This window comes from Sinohyriopsis cumingii, chromosome 15, assembly GCF_028554795.1.
Source record: "Sinohyriopsis cumingii isolate HCF-2022 chromosome 15, ASM2855479v2, whole genome shotgun sequence".
NCBI lineage: Eukaryota > Metazoa > Mollusca > Bivalvia > Unionida > Unionidae > Sinohyriopsis > Sinohyriopsis cumingii.
The window spans coordinates 62,396,080-62,418,597 of NC_142975.1; the positions used below are offsets into that span (position 1 = coordinate 62,396,080).

General features: G+C 35.8%; 1 protein-coding gene across 1 annotated transcript in view; it reads right to left on the reverse strand.

Annotated features, from left to right (window-relative positions):
* Window positions 1-439: 439 nt before the first annotated feature.
* The window catches only part of LOC149781933 (general transcription factor IIH subunit 2-like), a 49,356-nt gene continuing 27,277 nt past the window's right edge, over window positions 440-22,518 (reverse strand). Inside the window, exons 9-13 of the mRNA XM_089936133.1 lie at window positions 18,615-18,645; window positions 17,895-17,958; window positions 10,809-10,912; window positions 9,241-9,389; window positions 440-5,699 (exon numbers count right to left, since the gene is read on the reverse strand). Of these exons, the coding sequence (XP_089792259.1) occupies window positions 5,565-5,699; window positions 9,241-9,389; window positions 10,809-10,912; window positions 17,895-17,958; window positions 18,615-18,645 (483 nt within the window). The 3' untranslated portion in view covers window positions 440-5,564. The remainder of the gene's footprint in view (window positions 5,700-9,240; window positions 9,390-10,808; window positions 10,913-17,894; window positions 17,959-18,614; window positions 18,646-22,518) is intronic.

Consider the following 22,518-nt stretch of genomic DNA (forward strand, 5'->3'; position numbering starts at 1 on the left):
ATGTTATACTGGGATTTCCTTGTATTTGGGATTGATGACATGACTATGTTATATTTGGATTTCCTTGTATTTGAGATCAATGACATGACATATTGGGATTTCCTTGTATTTGTAAGCCATGTGATGACCATGTTATACTGGGATTTCCTTGTATGTGGTAGTTGACATGACCCTGTCATATTGGGATTTCCTTGTATTAGTAAGCCATGTAATGACCATGTTACATCTGAATTCATGTCACAATGAAGTGTAATACGAACAAAATTATGGAATTCACTTCCAACACTCTTAAATGGGTAGTTTAAACATCAGCTCTTTTAGCAAAAACGTGAGAATGAGTTTGCAGACAACATTTTACAAGCATCTTTCCAAGGTTTCTAAAAGATTCTTGAGACTAAACAAAGAGTACTGAAAAAATAACAAAATCAAAGCAAAAGAGTAAGTAATTTGTATTTTATTTGTCAAATGCTCTCAGAGTAATATATGGTCAAATGTTTATTTGAATTACATGGTAATGAAAACCCTGTGATAATAATTACAGGTCCATGAAATATTTACACTTAACATGTACAAACCTTTGTGAATCTTGTATATATGATAGGGTCTATATAAAAAATAAATTCCAATACCTTTCTCTGACATTTAAATCTGTTTTATCTCTTTTGAAAACATACAGAGTGATGACAAATGACAATCAAATTTGTCATAATAATGAAAAACATGTGACATGCTAAATATTTCTTGTCTTGAGAAACTTTCAGTAGTAATAACTGAACGGCTTGTGTAAATGATATCCAGATTTGATCTGTGACAAATTTCTTATACCATTACATCTATGACAAGCAAAGACAGAACTTACTAACATATTCAAAAATTCCTGCTATATTACATTTATAATGGATTCAGTAAGACCTGCTCACACAGTATTATGTGTTACAGCTTTTACTGCGAATGTGAGACTTATGATACAGTATCATTTATAAATAAAGCCTGCAGAGACCTTCATACCTTTATGTAACCCAACATAACAACTGAAAGCAGCAAGGTTTCTCTGACAAAGGGATTACCAGCAACCAGTTTATATGTGTACTGTCATGTTACTAATAACCTATCAAGCTGTAACACAAGTTGTTCTAAAATTTGCACAAAAACAGACCAATGTATCAAGCTGTAACATTGGTATTGTTCTAGAACAGGCAAAGCACAAACTTAACAAGCTGCAACAATGGTCTTGTTCTAGAACTGACACAGTACAGATGAACCTATTAAGCTATAACATCTGTGTTGTTTTAGAACTGGCATAACACAAGCAAACATGTCAAGCTGTTAACCTCTGTGTTGTTCGAGAACTGGTACAGCACATGCAAGCCTATCAAGCTGTAACATAGGTGTTGTTTAAGAACTGGTACAGAACAAATAAAAATATCCATATGTAACATTGGTGTAGTGCTAGAACTGAAAACACATCATTTGATAAACATCTTAAAACAATAATTTACTGTTTACAAGTAATACTAGTCATTTTACCACAACATATGTTCATGGTGATGATATATACAGCTGTGTGATGCTCCAAACCTAGATAATATGCAATCAACTGTAAACAAGTATATATTATATGTCCATCCTCAGTTTAATATGCATGTAATAATAGGGCATGACCAAAGCTGGACACTATTGGCCAATAGGTCCCAATAACCAGAACCTTGAATCAAGTTATGTGGTCCTCATAAACGAGTTCAACTTCAACTAAAGTTACTTTGCAGAAACTGTTACATTCTTACTCGATTTACCATAACCATCACCTCTCACTGCTGGACCCAAAATCTACTGGCAGTTTTTACAGCCCGTAGATCAAGCCATTCCCAATGTTTGGTCAACGTACTTACTCTAGAAAAAGTACTTTTGCAAAACATCATTTTTTAACAAGAGTGATCTAGATCTCTGACCCCAAAATCAATGGATCTCATGTATACCTTAAGCACAGACTACCACAAATTTTGATCAAGGTACATTACTTAAAACATACATTATTATGCAACAAAAAACACTGTCTTATTTCAGTCAGTGACCTTGACCTTCACATTTTGACCCCAAAATTATTGAGTATTTTTTTCTAATCCCAAGTGCAAGCTACTTTATCCAAAGTGCAAGCTATGTACAAAGTTTGGTCAAAATCTGAAATTTAAAACTAATGTCATTTTGTGGAAACCATTACCTTTAAGTCACTGTGACTGTGATGTTTTACCTGGTTATCAAAAGGCTTCTTTCTTACCCTAAGTGCAAGGAACCCAAAACGTTTCATCCAAGTATGTGATAATAAGCTGTTATTATATGTAAACCAAGTTTTCTGTCAGTCACAGTGACTTTGAGCTTCGACCCCAAAATAAAAAGGGTTCTTTCTTACCAAAAGCAAAAGTCATCCACTCAGTGTGGTAACTGTACATCATGGACAACTCAAATTATTGTGCAGAACCATTTTTTTTCCTTCAGTCACAGTGACCTTGCCTCTGACATGAAAAACTATCCTTTGACCTAATAAGGTTTCTTCACTACCCCCAGTACAAGCTTTCCACAAAGTCTGGCAAAGGTGCATGCTGTAGAACTAAGTTATCATACAATATGTCTTTCCAAAATGACTGCCATATTTAAAAATGTCATTCATTCACTTATGTCACAAGTATTATGCTTGATGCTTGTGTAAACATGTATGAAGATGATAATGTGTGTAAATCTGTTGTTCCTGGAACTGACAAATAAAGGCCAAGTGTTTCATTCACATGTTGTAATCAGTGACACAAGTATAAAATTGCAAAAGCATTACAAGTAGTCTAGAAGGTGTTGGAATTGCCTAATCCCCCAGATGGGTCCGTGGGTCTGTTGGGGCTGTCTAGTCCCCCATAGGGATCCATGAGACAATGCCTTTGCTGGCAGTCCAAATTAAATTTTGTGCTTTTTCAACCAGTAAATGTGTTTTTCTGACAGTTTTCAGTACAAATACTTTCCCATAATAAAAAAGACAGACATAAAAGTCTTGAGACAATTAATATTTAATGCTCACTTTAATCTCTTCAGTAGAAAAATACACTATCTCCTGAAATAAGGGAGAGCAAAGTAAAAAATAGCAATAAAAACAATTAGAATGGGGTTTTTATCAGGACAATCCTATACTCAACACTACAATAAAAAGAACATCTCAACAAATGCAGATGTTATTGTCATACATATTTTACAGTATATGTTTCCAGGCCTACATTGTCAGTTTGTTGAACAAAGTTTCTAATTTCAGGCATCAACTAGTACTAATATTAGTACCTTTACCTCCCTTGTGGTGGAGTCCTTGATATATCCAAAATATCAGTTGCAGCTACAACATCACAACTAAGCGCTAACATCACACTTTCTAGACATTCCCTTCACAAATAATTCCATACAACATTGCCTATTGTTGCTAAATCGCTGGATTTCCTATCAACTACATCCTTCTTCAATTTCAACACAGGGTTTAACATACTTCAACATGGTGCCTAAGCATAGTGCATGACTAAACACATACACTATACTGTGTGTGAAAATGTCTTATAGGTCTCTGTGATGTGTTTTTATTCATGCATATTACAGGCCCCGAGGATGATTGCTATTTTCGAAAATGATCTATTAAACTCTATACTGTTTGCTGAATATCTTCCAATAAAAGCCAACAACAGTGAACTGCTGATGGCATACTGACCAATCAGATGTAACATTACACCAGTAGAACTAGGCTTTCCAACTGGCATAGTGTTCCTTTTGTGGGATGCAACAAAAGTACATTCTAAATGGTGTGCTAGTGTGCCTGGTCTGGAATAAGTAGTGGCACAAATGAAAATCTGGAATGCTAAAAAACCTGGATGTGAAAATTGAAAATCCCAGTCAGGATTTTCCTTGAAATGGAATTTTGTTTCCTCATATTACTGCATAATGATATACATCTGACTTTCTTGCTCACACTGCCAGGACAATGTATAATGATATACATCTGGCTTCCTTGCTCACACTGCCAGGACAATGTATAATGATAAACATCACATCTGACTTCCTTGCTCACACTGCCAGGACTTCCTTGCTCACACTGCCAGGACAATGCATAATGATATACATCACATCTGACTTCCTTGCTCACACTGCCAGGACTTCCTTGCTCACACTGCCAGGACAATGCATAATGATATACATCACATCTGACTTCCTTGCTCACACTGCCAGGACAATGCATAATGATATACATCACATCTGACTTCCTTGCTCACACTGCCAGGACTTCCTTGCTCACACTGCCAGGACAATGTATAATGATATACATCACATCTGACTTCCTTGCTCACACTTCCAGGACAATGCATAATGATATATATCACATCTGACTTCCTTGCTCTGTCTGCACCGGTTCGAGTCTCGGATTCAGCCAATGTGGGTATGTGAGAAAGCTTGCCAGTAGCTTCTCGTGGGTTGGTGGTTCTTCTGGGGTCTTCCCGGGTTCTTCCTCCACCAATAATACTGGCTGCCATGTATAGCCTATCGTGTGCTGAAAAATGGCGTTAAACCCCACAACAACAACAATAACAACTTCCTTGCTCACACTGCCAGGACAATGTATAATGATATACATCACATCTGACTTCCTTGCTCACACTGCCAGGACAATGTATAAAGATATACATCTGGCTTCCTTGCTCACACTGCCAGGACAATGTAAAATGTCTCCAATCAAGATGAATTTTACATAATTCCTCAGATTTCACATTATATTTATGAAAATAGATGAAAGAATTGATAGTTTATTTATAAGCCAATGCAAGCAAAAGTTTTTGAATTATTCACTTTGTTTCAATTAATTTCAACAAATTTGGTACAAAAAAACATGTTTTATTATATCTTGAAATTTTTTTAATAAAAATAATTGTAAATTAAATAAACAAGAAAGCTGATTTGGATACTCTAATACTGAGAATTCCTTTACTTTTATATGAAACAATTTTGTTGGCTTTGTGGAAAAATGACATTTTCATCAATATCATCACTGCCAATTGAGGAGATGGTCCTATTATTTCAAAAGACAAGGATCAATGTTGGTTGGTTCTTGAAATCTGGTGTTTGTAGCAAAAAATAAAAATCTCATAATTCATAGCATAGGATAAACCAACTTTGGCTAATAATCAGCCATTTTCACAACTACTAATTTTTGTGTGTTTTTCTTGGCTTTAACAGTACTATTAAACACATTACTAGCTACATCATGCTGGGAATATGGGAGCTAAGTGCCTTTCACAAAGACATACCAAAGCAGCTGACATGACTGGCTTGGGTGGGTAGCAAAAACAATGACCTTTGGTTTACGAGTCTGATGCTCTTCAAAATGAGCTACTTACTGCAGCTCCCTAATTATATTCTGGTATTGTCATATGCATGTAATTTTTGTCACTTTAGCATGGACAAATTGAGGACAATTATGCAATCTCATGTATGAATATAAAAAAAGTGACTGAGGTAACAAGTGTAACATGTACTGCTTGTACATAAATCTGTCATAATGACAATGACATGTGTGACATCTGTGTTACTCTTGAACTGGCACAGCCAGGACAAGTGTGTAAAGTCTCATGTACAAACAGGTCACAGTCGATGCAGAATATGTGTTGACATTTTCCACACACATACACCTGAAAAGAAACAAGAACAATGATTGTAATGCAATTGTCATGTTTTATGCTATCTGTGAATCTGTTCTATTTTGCATGCAGTCTGTCAGTGTTTTGTTCTCATTGTCAATGTGTGTGCTGTCAATGTTGTAGGGCTCTGTCAATGTTGCATGGTATCTATCAATGTTTGTCATCAATGGTGTGTGCTATCGATCTGTCAATTATTTATGTACTTTCAAACTGTCAATGTTGTGTGCTATCTGTCAATATGTGTGCTATCTGTCAATGTTGTGTGCTATCTAGCTGTCAATATGTGTGCTATCTGTCAATGCTGTGTTGGATCTAATTGGTAAAATGTAAAAAGCTAAAGTTCACTCACTGTGGTATTATATTATCTGATTGCATGGTGTGGAACAAAATAATATTTCAAACAATATTTAAAAACCCATGTGAAAGTGAAAAGTCATTTTGATTTCAACAATCATCAGAAATCTAGTGGATATCCTACATCAACTTCTACCCTTCAAAGGTTTTTAGTCGACACCACTGTTGCAAATTATGGACATGTCAGTACAATTAGTAACATGAGCAATAGAAGCAGGAAAACAACTATTGGCCTGTAAAGAACTCTCTTGGAAGTCTGTACACTAATTGTTATCATGCTTTCAATTTCCATTTCCTAATCATCAAAGTCTGTTAAACTGATTTTATCAGTAATATTCCAGTCTTACTCTTATAAAATCATGCCATACATGTGTACAGTAGTGAAACAAATGACCAAGAATCTTGCTTTATAATGAACATGAATAGACTGTTTTTCTACTTGTGTTTATCATCCAGAATATGAATAGATTGTGTGTTTTTCTACTTGTGTTTATCATCCAGAACATGAACAGACAGTGTGTTTTTCTACTTGTGTTCATCATCCAGAACATGACAGACTGTGTTTTTCTACTTGTGTTCATCATCCAGAACATGAATAGACTGTGTTTTTCTACTTGTGTTCATCATCCAAAACATGAATAGACTGTGTTTTTCTACTTGAGTTCATCATCCAGAACATGAATAGATTGTGTTTTTCTACTTGTGTTTATCATCCAGAACATGAACAGATGGTGTTTTTCTACTTGTGTTTATCATCCAGAACATGAACAGACAGTGTGTTTTTCTACTTGTGTTCATCATCCAGAACATGACAGACTGTGTTTTTCTACTTGTGTTCATCATCCAGAACATGAATAAACTGTGTTTTTCTACCTGTGTTCATCATCCAGAACATGAATAGACTGTGTTTTTCTACTTGTGTCCATCATCCAGAACATGAATAGACTGTTTTTCTACTTGTGTTTATCATCCAGAATATGAATGACTGTTTTTCTACTTGAGTTTATCATCCAGAACATGAATAGACTGTCTGTTTTTCTAGTTGTGTTTATCATCCACATAATGAATAGACTGTGTTTCTCTACTTGTGTTCACCATTCCAGAACATGAAGTGTTTTTCTACTTGTGTTCATCGTCCAGAACATGAATAGACTGTGTTTTTCTACTTGTGTTCATCATCCAGAACATGAATAGACTGTGTTTTCCTACTTGTGTTTATCATCCAGAACATGAACATACTGTGTTTTTCTACTTGTGATCATCATCCAGAACATGAATAGATTGTGTGCTTTCCTACTTGTGTTTATCATCCAGAACATGAACAGTGTTTTTCTACTTGTGTTCATCATCCAGAACATGAATAGGCTGTGTTTTTCTACTTGTGTTCATCAACCAGAACATGAATAGACTGTGTTTTTCTACTTGTGTTCATCATCCAGAACATGAATAGACTGTGTTTTTCTACCTGTGTTCATCATCCAGAACATGAATAGACTGTGTTTTTCTACTTGTGTCCATCATCCAGAACATAATTAGACTGTTTTTCTACTTGTGTTTATCATCCAGAATATGAATGACTGTTTTTCTACTTAAGTTTATCATCCAGAACATGAATAGACTGTGTTTTTCTACTTGTGTTCATCATCCAGAACATGAATAGACTGTGTGTTTTCCTACTTGTGTTTATCATCCAGAACATGAACAGACTGTGTTTTTCTACTTGTGATCATCATCCAGAACATGAATAGATTGTGTGCTTTCCTACTTGTGTTTATCATCCAGAACATGAACAGTGTTTTTCTGCTTGTGTTCATCATCCAGAACATGAATAGACTGTTTTTCTACTTGTGTTCATCATCCAGAACATGAACAGACAGTGTTTTTCTACTTGTGTTTATCATCCAGAACATGAATAGACTGTTTTTCTACTTGTGTTCATCATCCAAAACATGAATAGACTGTGTTTTTCTACTTGTGTTCATCATCCAGAACATGACAGACTGTGTTTTTCTACTTGTGTTCATCATCCAGAACATGACAGACTGTGTTTTTCTACTTGTGTTCATCATCCAGAACATGAATAGACTGTTTTTCTACTTGTGTTCATCATCCAAAACATGAATAGACTGTGTTTTTCTACTTGTGTTCATCATCCAGAACATGAATAGACTGTGTGTTTTTCTACTTGTGTTTATCATCCAGAACATGAATAGACTGTTTTTCTACTTGTGTTTATCATCCAGAACATGAACAGATGGTGTGTTTTTCTACTGGTGTTTATCATCCAGAACATGAATAGGCTATGTTTTTCTACTTGTGTTCATCATCCAGAACATGAACAGACTGTGTTTTTCTACTTGTGTTTATCATCCAGAACATGAACAGACTGTGTTTTTCTACTTGCGTTTATCATCCAGAACATGAATAGACTGTTTTTCTACTTGTGTTCATCATCCAGAACATGAATAGACTGTGTGTTTTTCTAGCTGTGTTTGTCATCCAGAAAAATTTATAACACTCATTCAATTTAATAGGCCACATGAAGCAGAAAGCTCATGAAAGGGCACGGGGTGGCAGAGTGGTCTAAAGTGTTCGTCTTTACTGATCACCATCATCTCACCTCTGTCCACATGGGTCTGACTATCAGGCTAAGCTAATGTGTATTTATGAGAAAGCTGCTAATAGCTTCCCAAAGGTCAGTGGTTCTAGCCCACATTTTCTCTGGAACTTCCTCCACCAATCATACTGGCTGCCATATATGGCCTATCTTTTGCTTAGAAATGGCATTGAACCTAAAACAACAAGAACAGCAGCAGCTGCTCATGGACTATGACAGTTACCAATCCATTTCATCTTACATGATTAGGACACTTGTGGCTGGTCACATATATGTTTTTGTGAGTTCACTTTACTTAAACATCTGAATTTCACATGCTACATTGGTACATTTTGTTCTTTGATTTCGCATTGATAAACTGACACAGCTATTAACTAACCATGTAAGAACAATGATAATACAAGGCTGTGCACAAATATTTGCTGGAGCACTTGGTGAAGACTTTGAGTCCTTGGTCTCAAACTTTTCCCTCATGCTCCAGCAAATGTTTGTACACAGTAAACTGAATTATACAATATTCAAATATTAATTAGCACTACAGTTATATCCCTTAAGACTTACATTACTGTCTGGAAGGTGTGCTTGGCAGGAGTGACACACACGTGACACTGATGGGTCGAGTTCAGCTACTGGCATCTCATGAAATGCTTCCAGTGGAAACAAATGGTGATATGATCTAGCAAGATGAGGGGCAGATACTAGTGTCAGTCCTAAAATAACAAAATCAGTATATCATAAATATAGTGTGCTGAAGATCTTTCTACAGGATAAATGTTCCTTAAATATTACTTTTGTTTTCTCAAAGTTCCTAATCTTCCCAAATAAGGAAACAACACCTAATTGATTTGTTTTTCTTTGTTATCTCTTGGGGCTTGATGAAAATGTATTTTTTGGTTCACAAAGTCTGACTTTCTTAATGCTTCACAGAAATTAAACAGATTCTCAGAACCATGAGAGAAAAAACCCATTTGTCATATTTTTTGTTACTGAATATAGGTTCACTCAGAGGAAATTGTAATTTGCTGATTTCAACATCAACATACACCTTCTACAAACCATGGCACTTTTCTATGTGCTTTACCTGATCGAATAAATGATAAAATTCATCATTTTCTTTTAAAATATAGGCAATTTGAAAATGCCCATGACACCAGTGCATTATAACCTACCTGACAAAGCCCATGACAAAAGTACACTATAGCCTACTTGGCAATGCTGATGACAGCAATGCACTTTGCCTACAAGACAAGGTCCATGAAAATGGGGCACTATGGTTTACTTGGCATGGCCAATGAAAGCATTGCACTATAGCCTACTTGCAAGGCCGATGACAACAGTGCACTACAGAATTACATTAAGCACCATGCAAAAATCACCTCTCATGAAAGCACATTAAACCAGAAAATATTTTGTCACTGAAATCTATTTCAGCAGAATCTGCATCAAATGTCAATAAAGATATAAATGCCTTGACACAATATGCCAACTTTACAGCTGAACATGATCTCCTGTTTACGGAAGCAGATCACTTTCAGAACAATTCAAAATAATGTCAACCGACTTGGAAAGTTGTTAAACAAGCAGACAAAACTACTCACACGGTGACCCAAGCTTTGGGGCCTCAGTGGAATAAGAAAGTTTAAGACATATTTCACAATGAAAAATTCAACATTATCACTGAAAATCCTTGTTCTTTTAAAGTGAAAACTTCTGAACAAATATTGCAAATCTCCCAATTTAGTGCAACTTCACAGGCACATATTTATCAAAGTGTAAATTTTATCTAATAACTCAAATAATAAGGAAAGTCTGACCCATTCACAAAGTAAATGAAACTGGAATTCAGACTTCACATACCTTGGAAGTGATTTGGTAAAATTTACAATATGATATATGATTATCTAGCCCAATACTCTTCTCCAAATGAAAGTGAACTGTGAATTTTAAGTTACAGCAACTGGTTCAGATATATTATTGGGTGCAAAACTTACACTAGTACTTTCCGCATATAAGTTAAAGTGGCTCAGATATATCATTAGGTACATAATTTGCACAAGAATTTACCACATACACAAGAGTAAAGTAGTTCAAAGAAAAATTATTAGGTACATAATCTGACAAGAACTTACCACATGCTTTACATTCTATGGGAAGCTCACAATATTTGCTTTTACACTGTGGGCAGAAATAGCCTGTACTGCTGAAGCCTTGGGTGCCTTTACTGTCCAGATGGCTGCAATAGAGGTCATACAACCATTCAAAGATACAATATCTTTTTCATCATGTTCATCGTTAAGATTTTTAAATTTTCTTCAGCCAATTTCAAAAAGGACCATTAGGAATATCAACAAGCCCTTGTGCTTTGAATAAAGAAATAGGCCAATGAATTCATTTGTAAAGTACAAGACTAGCTTCCAAAATATTACTACCACATGGAACATTAAATAAATCATTACTTAATTAGCATCTTGTGATTTGTATTCTAATTTTTTCTCTCTCTCCTTTAATAAAATACAAATATAGTTAAAATGCTAGCTATTAGCCACAATTTGATAGATAAATTTCGTACGATGATTTGCAGATGATCAAAGATGAGAACAACTCCATCTATATCAAACTTTATAAACTTTTTAATTTATCCAATTAAGAAACCACAGAAACTAAACTCAAAATTTAATGAGCATGATTTATTAAAGGGGAGATACTATCATAACATCAGCCAAAAATATCTCCACAAATTTTTATTTTAAATTTCTCAGTGATTTATTGTGATATTTTCCTGGGACTTGAAACATTTGAAACAAATTGTTTTAAATTATGTTTTCAAACAACAGCCTCATCCCTGCTCAAATCAACTAAGCTCTGAAGAGAAATGGAAAATGAGTTTGGAATAAATCTGCCTAAGACACATATCAAATTTCATGCTTTTACATGGGTTACAAATTCAGACCACAACATTAATTAAAACTGTGATTCAAAAGGTTAGTAAGCCTTGATTTTTCCCACCTGAGTGGAGAGATCAGGACTCATCGTTAATCCTGTCCAAGAGAGGAGAAACAGATTGGGAGCTTGGTATTTCATTCTTGTCACAAGAACAGGTCAAACACATAGCTGCCAACCTTCCAGGCTCACAATTAGTGAAAATGGATATAAATTCGTGAAGTTGGACATGAATTAGTGAAAAATACTATGACAATAACTCCATTAACTCTGACCATCAATACTACACTATATCAAGATCGCAATATAAAACTTAAACACTACATATATGCAGAAATATATATGCATTTATATTTATTATGGTATTCATAAACTTCACCTGTTCTTGTAGTTATTTGTCAAGACAAGATATCGTGGCAGACTTGAACTTCCTCAACTGCTTGATCATAAATTTGTTTTCAAAATGGTTCAGACTTCTTGCCTGCTTGTTGATCTTGGTGACTAAAAATTGCTGACAAATTTTCTGCACCTAAGGAGGCCCTAAAGTCTGTCTTATTTTTCCTCACTAGAGAAAATACTCTTTCACTGTCTCTGTTGCTGTGAGGAATGAACAGGAGCTGCTGCACTTTTCGTTCTTCCACAGGAAAATTTGGAAGCGATCTTTGAGGACAGGAACATTTGTCAGAAAAAATATTTAGCATGGTCTCCAGCTGACAGATTTTCAACAAGAAAACTCACAAATAATGCTTCAGCGTTGGTAGCTTGCAGGTCTTCCATCGATGGCTTAAAATATTCCAGAGCTGAAATCTGTGAATTCTTAATTTTCCCAACTTCTACGTGTTTTTTGCAACGATGTGCTTCCTCACATCATCTCTGCCACCATGCCCAATACTAAAATTTGTGGCACACTGTGTGGAAAAAGCATGATGTATATCAATGTTTAATGGCAGATAGCATGGCCAATTTTTGGTATATTCCAAATTAACCTTTACTTTTTGAGCAATACATTTCTTTTTCCTTGGTGGTGAAGCCATTTTCAAGATCTTACATGCGATGCAGAACAGTAATTCAAATCAGTGTTGGTGACACATGTGCGGAGTAAAATTCCGGTTAGGCCCCAGTTTCTCTCAACAGCATTTTTGTTAAACTACTCTTATACATATAGATTAAAATAGGCTAAAAGGCTTGCTACTGGGCCAACTGTACCAATCGGCTGTAGTTCTACTAATATCGCGACCAGCAGTACCGGACCGTTTCTGCAACTGCCAATATCACAACTAGTGCTTAATGGGAAATCGTTTATTTTATTAAAGATTTAAAATAATTGAGAATTGGAGAATTTGTTAATTTTCTGCTTGCGACGTGAATCCGTGAATTGCTGAAAAAGTCGTGAAATTCATGCCAAAATCATGAGGGTTGGCAGCTATGCAAACACTGCTGACACAATCTTGCTTAAGACCAAGAAGTGAATGGAGCATTCAGTTGGAATCAGCAGATTCCAGTCAAACAGTGAGTCCACCATGACAGTTGGCCTGCCAGAGAAGTGGTGTACTTGAATGTCAATTTATTTAGCAAATATCTTAATGGTGACTGCCTGACAAATTCCAAGCCAGAAGACCAAGGTATGGAGACTTGGTTCCTCCTTGCAGATCAACCATAAGGGTCTTGTTAACAACTGGCTCCAAGATAAGAGGATCTATTCTCACTGTCACCTTGAAGAGACCAAAAAGGTGCAGCAATTTTAGAGCTGACATTTTGATTCTCTGGTAAATGATTCAGACTCGGACACATTCCCTAAAGAGGTCAACAGTTTTCAAGATAGTTCAGAACTCTACGCTCAAAGGAATGAAATGTTTGGATGAGACGAGGTCAGATTGAAAGAGGCCATTTCATATCATGGTCATGGTGGAGGTTTACAAGTGCAACATAAATCTGTCCCTGATTCTTGTAAAACCCCAGAAAATAATATTCAGTCAAAATAGCAGTGTCCTGGACTGGTAGATGGTTATCCAAGAACAAAAAACATAAATTCCAGGAAGACCTATAAACGGTAATGTGAAGGTGTGAATCTCAAATGTTTATACTGACTGCGGCAATGTATTGCTGAACAGCACTGAGAACCAATCACAGTATCTCCAATCTCAACAAGGTGTCTGAATGAAGCACACGATAAAATTAGATCCATAACTTGTCACAGCTTGTCATTAGCTTTGGGACCCATGAAAAAATGTTTTGAGTATAACTGCAATGAGTTTACAAGGTGAGTACTCTCAATTGCATTTATAAATGGTGCTAATTCTTGCTACCTTATCATCTACTTAAATGGTTTTCTGGGGACAGATGAGGTGAAAGGAAAATTTGAGAAGAAGCAAGTATTCTGACACATCTGACCTCAAAGCCTGACTGACTGCAGGGCTTTAACAGAATAGTATCGGCTATGTTCAGATTGCTGCAAGGCAAAAAGGGAAACCAAGTCAAACATGGATCCTATCACTACTACAATTCAAAGCAGTTGTGTGTTTAGAAGGGCTTCCACTTCATACACAAAGAGCAAGGCTGACAATCTCAAGCCCTAAATCCCGCTGTTAACAGATGGAACTTAAGAACTTTATTTGAAAGGTCAGTGTGTCTCCATGACATAGTGGGTTAAAAATGTATGGAATCTGCCAGCACAAAATGAAAGACCTGCTATCACTTGCATATATAGGTGAAAGGGCACTGAGAGTATACATCCATTTTGGGACATGGCTATCTCTTCATGTTACCTGTATGCACCACCTACATTCAAGACTGGTACTGAATATCCACAAATGAGGTGCTGCTGTGGCCAGTAATGAGTTGTGATATTCAGTAGCCAGTAACAAGTTGTGATGTTCACTGTCTGGTACCAGTCCATTATAATTACGTGGGTACTAGGTAGCATCCAGTGTCTCCTGCAATGAATGTGATGAAGGTGTGAGTGAAGCAGTTAAGTAAATCGATTGGCAGTTTGTCATTGATGGAATAAAATTATCTTCAAGCATTCACACAAGCATCCTCCATCATCCTGTACTGATGGGACATGAAATGGGAACCAGGCATCAGAGACTGGACTGTAGTCAGTAGCAGTCATAAAGGAAATGGGACTTATGATGGGCCCACATATTGTCATTCAGCAAATGCATCATGGATCCTGTACTGGTGAGCATCAGCGTGGTCACTAGAGAGGCCATGTTTCTGGGGCAGAACTGGGACCAGTGTCAACATTGTTGGGTGCCAGCACTCTTCATATTCAGAAGATGAGACTGTTTATACTGGGATCAACACCTGGTCTCATAAGTTGAAGTCATCTGACAAGTCTGTACTGGTGCTGGAATCAAGCTGGTCTGCAGCTCGTTAAGGCCCAAAAGTTGATGCCCAATACTGGCTATATCAGGTAAAATCGTTGTAGCCAGTAAAACCATTTATAGATGGTGACCATATCTGAGCAATCCAGGGTTGGATGACATCCTGGGACAAAGCTCACTGTTACAAGTAGCAGGAAAATTCATGTCTAGTAAAGCTGGTCTCAATACTATCTTGCAACTGGTTACAAAGGTTGTACTGTGAGACACAAGTCTCCCTGTGGTGCTGAGGTTGACAGCAGAGCTGGAGCTGCATAAGTCCTGTGATGATTTTACCAGATAATTTCTCTTCAGAAACTTGACGATGAGAAAGTTGTCTCCAGAGACAGCAGTGGTGGTGATGCTAATTGCATCCAAGTCTCTAATCAATCATTCCTTCACCCTCATACTGGACTAGAAAAGCTGCTGACAAAAATGGTCACCACCTATCCTCTTTCTATTGTATAGAAAGAGAGTGTATATGTCACAAATTACACTTCTCAGAATAAATACATGGGGTATAATTATATTCTGTTAGGCCAACATACACTTAATCTTAACCACAGTGCCTGGCACCTGCAAGTAGAGAGAAACAAAACAACAACAAAGGCATATACATGTGAAATTCTTTCAAAAACTGTGTAAAGTACTGGGGACATTAACAAACCCACATAACAGTTCATGAAAATTTAATAAATATTCACTATTTCCCAAGGTACTGGGGTACCAATGTATTAATAAAGTATTAACTATGGACAAGGTTAATAAAAGAAAGGTCAAGTACAAAGTTAACTTTTAAGTACTAACAGCCAACAGGCAAACAAGATGGTGCCAACAGAATCACTGATGTCAATAATGAGGTGATAAACATCTACCAGACATGTAAGTGGAGTTTGAGAAAGGTAAAAGAGGTATTATATATAGTAAAGTAACAATAAAGAATTCACTTCACCAGCAGAAAGGAACAAGAAGTAAAATGTGTGCTATCTTCATAAGAAGCATACACCATGTCATGTGCAGAAGTAGTAACTGATGACTATATCTCATCTTCTAGTGCCAGAGGTCTTGCTAGGATTGTAAAACTAGGAGTATAGGACTCCCATTTTGGTAAAAATAGGAGTCCCACCATCGAAAGTTGAAGTCCCTTCTTTCCTATAGAATCAACACAGATGTAAGTGGATCTATTTTTAGATGGAGAGGTTTTTGTAATGTAATCACTCACTATAATATAGCTTCATTACACCAGTCCATTGACAGGATCACAAATTTATGGTTTATTTATTTGTATACATACTTGTAGTAATTTTAGGCAAACAAATAGTATCCGATTTGCTGTTTTTCCCCATATTTTCGCAAATATGTGTAAAGTCAGAAAACAGCTTAGACCTTAAAGCGCATCTCGTGAATTCCAGAACATAACACTGTCCCATACATTTCTGACCTACATAATTTGCATTTTAAAGTTAAATCTTTAATAAAATAATACCTTGGCTTTGCTTTCAATGATTTGTATATTTTTCTTAATATATTTGCCCGATAATTTAAGAAAACAGACAATCCATAAACTGGCACATCCCTGACTTAGCCAAGTCTGCCATTATTTCCAGTTAGGCCTACTGGTTCACTTACAGTTTCAAACTAATATTATGACGAAAAAGAGTATAAGAGGCAGTTAATATATATCCAGATCACCGATTCTGATCTTAAAACACAAGTTTGTATGCTTTATCATCAAAGGATAGCATGCAGGAAATTGATAGTTGCTACCTTACTCGGAAAAGGGTTAATGGTCAATCAACTATCAAAACATAATGCTTGTGAATGGGCAAGAGTTTGTCAACGTAATTGATATAAAAACTAGGCCTAGCTATTGATGCCTTAATGAATACATTTTGCTACAACACTAGAACTAACCGGGCTAAGGTGAGGGGCATTTAGAAAAAATATGTTATGGTCAGTCAATGTACCTCTTAAATAATCACAGGGCAAAGTCATTTTCACTTTCCTAACAGAAGAAGGCAAAGTTTACATTTTTAGGCAACTTGTCACCCACTTACCAATGACATTTTGTCTAAGTCTCAACATATCTTGATTCTGAGGTCACGTGCACTGCTTATTCCGTTACATTCGGAAAATGAACACAATAACGAAAGCTAAAGTTGTTTATTTGATGTACTTTTATAAATGACCACATGTACATCTCTGGGTCTTTCTGCCTCTGAATTCAATCATGGTAAATATCAGTGCATTTTCACACCTGGCCGCCAGTCAAAGCCTTTGAACTTGCCGCCCAGCTACTGCATCATGTTCCTTTTTATGTACTCTTGTAAAATGGCAACATGTATGTATCAAGGGGTCTTTCAGTCACTGAATTCTGTCATTGTAAATACCAGCACAGCTAAATGATCAACAAATTTTCCCACAAAGCAGGTGGATGAAGCAGGACTGGCAAGTCTTTGAATTTTGCCGCACACCTATTACATGTGTACGAAGGACTCCCGCCTCAGTGATTTTCTGTGTCCCAGATCAAAAATTGGCATCCAAATATGCGTAATTAAGCGTTTCCGAGATCTCTGGGTGTCAATTTGTATATCTAAGAGGAGACTACTCTGATCTAACTTCTTTTTTAAGTAAGCAGATGACATTTCTGAACAAACCCAGGACAGCTGTAACAGCTTCTTAGGTTTGGAAGAGCTGGATTTGTCATGTAGTGGATGAACTCTAAATGTATTATGAACAGGTAATGTATTTAAAGAAGAAATAATGTATAATTAATCAGTTACTTTTTCTGTTTACAAATATTAGATGAAAATGGACAACAAAAAATATATCCTTGATTTGGAAACAATTTACTTGCCATCCTCTATCAATATTACTTTTGTCCACACAACACTAAAAGCTTCCTAGACTTACCACATACACATTGCTGGTTTCTCATGACCATCTTTATCACTACCAAGCTGGTGATGGGGGAAACCTAAAGAAAATATCAGTGTTTTAGAATGTATCTGGCAGTAATTGTTTGATATGATACAACATGGTCTGACATTTATATTATAAAATGTGCAAATACAATATTTTTGCAAAAGGGGGAGGTATTTTTATTGTTATTTTAAAGATACAAGTTTTAACTTATTAAGTCATTAGTCCTAAAAGAAATGAAGCACACTAAATATTCTGGATTAACTGAACTAGTCAGAGAAACACACTTCTTAGTAGAATATAATGGATTTTTCAGGACTGTAGTGAACAAAATATAGAAGACTATGTAACTTTTAAAGATATTACATAAATACTGATAAAAATACCCATTCACACACACACACACACACACACACACATATATATATATATATATATATATATATATATATATATATATATATATATATATATATACCCACTCACACATACAATAAGTATACCTAGTAGATTTTCTTTCTTTCTGAATCCCAATGAACCATTATTGATCTTGCAGATTTGTAGAAAATGTAACTGTACATGTAACGTTTTATTCTCTGGAGTTAAAAAACTTAAATGCAGCTATCAGTTCATATTATTTTTGAAATGTATTAATATGATTAATCAATTTGTTTCTGCACTGTCGCTTTCCTCAAATTATGTAAAGCTTACCCATTCTGATCAAAGATGACTCTGTAGAGACCTGAAAAATTATTAAAGAAAATTTCTGAAAAACAACTGTTTCATAGACCTCACCTACATCCATTAGTTGATAATCCCATACATGCCAACCCCTGGCAAGGAAAAAGTGTAATCCAAGTGGACAAAAAAGAGTAATCCAAGCAGAAAAAGAGTGATCCACATAAAACATGATAAAAATTCAATGAGCATATGTACAAAATGATTTGTTTACCCCTCTGGACTTTTAGCATCAATTACTGCTTCAAGTTTTCATATATAACACTTTGCATTTTAAAAAGCAACAGACTCGTATTGCATTTCAAAACACTTTGTACTAGCTGAGACTATAAATGTTTTGCATACCAGTAGAGCACTAAGTGCTGGGTTATTACAGAGCCTGTATCTAAATGCAGTTTTACTTTTGTTAACAATGCTGAACAATCTCTCACAGTCAGCATTATAATGGTAATTTTACTTTTGTTAACAATGCTGAACAATCTCTCACAGTCAGCATTATAATGGTAAAGAACCAATATTCCTTTCATAACCTGACAAAGAAGAGGAAAGTTATATCTTCCAGTTATTGGGTCTTTTAGTTGGCAAATAAGTCAGGTAGAGTGCCAACTTGATACTTCAGGAATTCTCTTTCTAATTTATCAGCAGTCTTTCCTGCAGCATAGTGCATCATATGATAGAGACAACCTGATATGAACAATGATGGAGACATTTTTCAAAATACAGTATGCAACTCCTTTATAAATTCCAGTCATCACTCATGCAGCATCAGCTGAAAACCCCATATAGTTCTGCCAACTTATATATTTATTCAAAGCATTATCAAGCAAATAAAAAATTGTTTTCTCCAGTGGAAGCTACTGTTAATTCTGGTAATGAAAGAAGAGCACTCTGACTTTGCCCTTTTTGTTGTCAAAGTCTCCTACACCGACTGGGTACAACTTTTTGTCATCATAATCACTACTCCTGTCTGTTGCAATACTAAACGGCCCAATTTTCATGGCTTCTGCAATTTTAAGTGAAGTATCTTCTGCTAAACACCTAATAATATTAGATGATTCTGTTCCTGCACATGCAGATTTTTTGCAACTTTAGAATCAAGAAACAAAGGACCAATGTAGTCTTCTGCCACTAGGCATAGTCCGTGTTCTTTTAAGAACTCGGTACATAATGCCTCTGCATTAATAAAATCCATGTCCACAATTTAGTTCTGCTGTAAAAAAAACCAGAAGTTACCATAGTATTGGAGTTAGGAAAATGAGCTACTTCAAGGTTTCTTTCTTTTAACACCAAGACCAATATTAAAATCCTTTACACACAGCCTGCAAGGGGTGTGAAGCTGCCCTAGAATGGAATGCTGTAATATATAGTTCATGTATTCACCTCTGAATAGATTTTTCATCTTTTCTAATCCATCTGTGAAATAATTTGAAAAACATTTTTGCTCTAACACATGCATCGACTAGAATAAATCCGACTTGACTTTTAGCACCAAATACCTACAGGCTGGTTCTGTACCAGTTATCAATTTGAACAAAGAATCTGCAAGCAAAGATTAAAAGTTAGAAAGCCAGTCTGTTCTCTCCTAACTAAGCCATATGGCTGCTATGAATATAAACCAAGGTCAAAAGTTTGAAAGTAGAACCAGCATCTTTCTTGGAAATAGGGCAACTGGTATAAATAGAACATAATACTGTTAGGAAAGTGCAAGCAAGTCTACGGACAAGCGTACTCTTATGTCGTAGTTACATAGAAACCGTCTTTTTCTAGAATACAGTCTGTGGGATTAATGGGATGTTAATAAAAATGAGAAAACAAATTATTAATTTGTTCTGGAGAGGATATACCAAAAACGCATAATCCAAATAAATTTATGCGTAAGGCATAATTTAGTGGAAAAGAGCGTAATGGTTGGCATGTATGTAATCCCCCCACCATACCTGACTTTCAGAAAACATAATAAATCATTAACACGAGGTAAGAAACACTGGCAAATCAAAAATGGTCACAGCCAAAGAGAGGAATACTAGACATATTGCGGCTAACGTTGGTATGTGGGAAAGCCTGCCGGTAGCTTCTCGTGGGTCGGTGGTTCTTCCCTGGGTTTTCCAGGGTTCTTCCTCCACCAGTTATACTGGCTGCCATGTATAGCCTATCTTGTGCTGAAAAATGGCGTTAAATCCTACAACAACAACAACAACAACTAGACATATTGTGATGATACATTGTGAATAGAAAAAAAACCTTGAAAATATACAATGAAGCGAAGAAAAATAAATGCAAATACAGAAAAATATATTTCTGGATATTATACAACCTTTGAATTTTCTTACTGAGAATATTATAAAAGGCACATTGTATGCCTGTTCCATGCTTAATAGTTCTCTATCTAACTAGCTAAAATTTTGCACAGATGCCATTTTTTTCTTTTTTCAGCAACTGTGACCTCAACCTTTGACCCCAAAATCAATTGGCTTCTTCCTTACCCTAAGTGCAAGCCATCCACAAAGTTCAGTCCAGGTCTGTTAGTCATTACTGTGCAGAAACCATACATCATCTTTCAGTTAGTGACTATGACCTTTGACCCCAAAATCAATAAGCTTCTCCTTTACCTCAAATGCAAGCCATCAACAGTTTTTCTGAGGGTATATAATAAAGAATTATTGCTGTTGTGCAGAAAACATTTTTTTAATTCTTTCAGCCATGGCAACCTTAACCCTTGACCTTCTGACTCAAGATCAATAGGGTTTTTCAATAATCCATGCTCAAGCAATCCACAAAGTTCAGTAACTGTAGATGATGGAGAACTCAAATTTCTGTGCAGAAACCGTTTTTCTTTTTTCAGTCAACGACGTTTGACATTTTGACCCCAAATTCAAAAGCCATTTTCTGTACTCCAAATGCAGGCCCTCCACAAAGTTTGTTTGAAATATGCAGTGTAGAACTAATGCTGTTGGAAAGCATTTTTATTCCTTCAGTCAGTGACCTTGTGACTACAACATCTAAAAAGGTCCTCCTTATCCCATGTGCAAGCCATCTACAAAGTTTGTTAACCATAGATGAAGCAGAACTAGCGTTACTGTGCAGAAACCATTTTTCTTCTTTCAGTCAGTAACCTTTGCCCTTTTGACCCCAAATTCAAAAGCCTTTTTCTGTACCCCATCTGCAGGCCCTCAATAAAGTCTGGTTAAGGCACACCACTCCCTCAATAACTTGTGCCCTACTAATTTGCGAACCCACTTATAACATGGGATCAGGTGTAGATTCCATTTTTTAACCAAGAAAATACCACAAAAATTGATCCCTATTTGTTGAAATTGAAGAAAATCATGATCAAAATCGGTACTGGAAACTTCTGATCAGTATAAAAAACTCTGATGTATCTTTCGTTTTAACGTCAAAAATAGTAGGTAGGACCTGGAAATTTAAGTCAACACTAAGAAATACCAAATTTAAAAATAGGTCATACAAGTTTTTACATTTTAAATTCCAATGAAATCACAATATCAATGTTGTAATAACTGAGCAATACAAAAATTGAGTTTCAACTTAGACAATTGTCTCACAAAATAAATGTTGCATGTTTTTGAATAAAAGAAATCTTGTTTGGAGGTATAGCAACAGTTAGTCTAGTTCCCTGCTCTGTTGACTCCCGATTTGGCAGGATAATATTAAACACCAGTACAGGAACCAGGCTCATCAAAAAAACAAAAAGCAGTGATGTAATACACAGATTTTTTCGTGTACACGTGATAGTTGTTGAAACCAGTTGAAATGATCTTTCATATGTTGGACATTTTGAAAATAAATGGTATTTAAACATAATAATGAGTAACTTCATTAGAAAAAGTGTGTTATTACAAATTATTATTGACAAGAT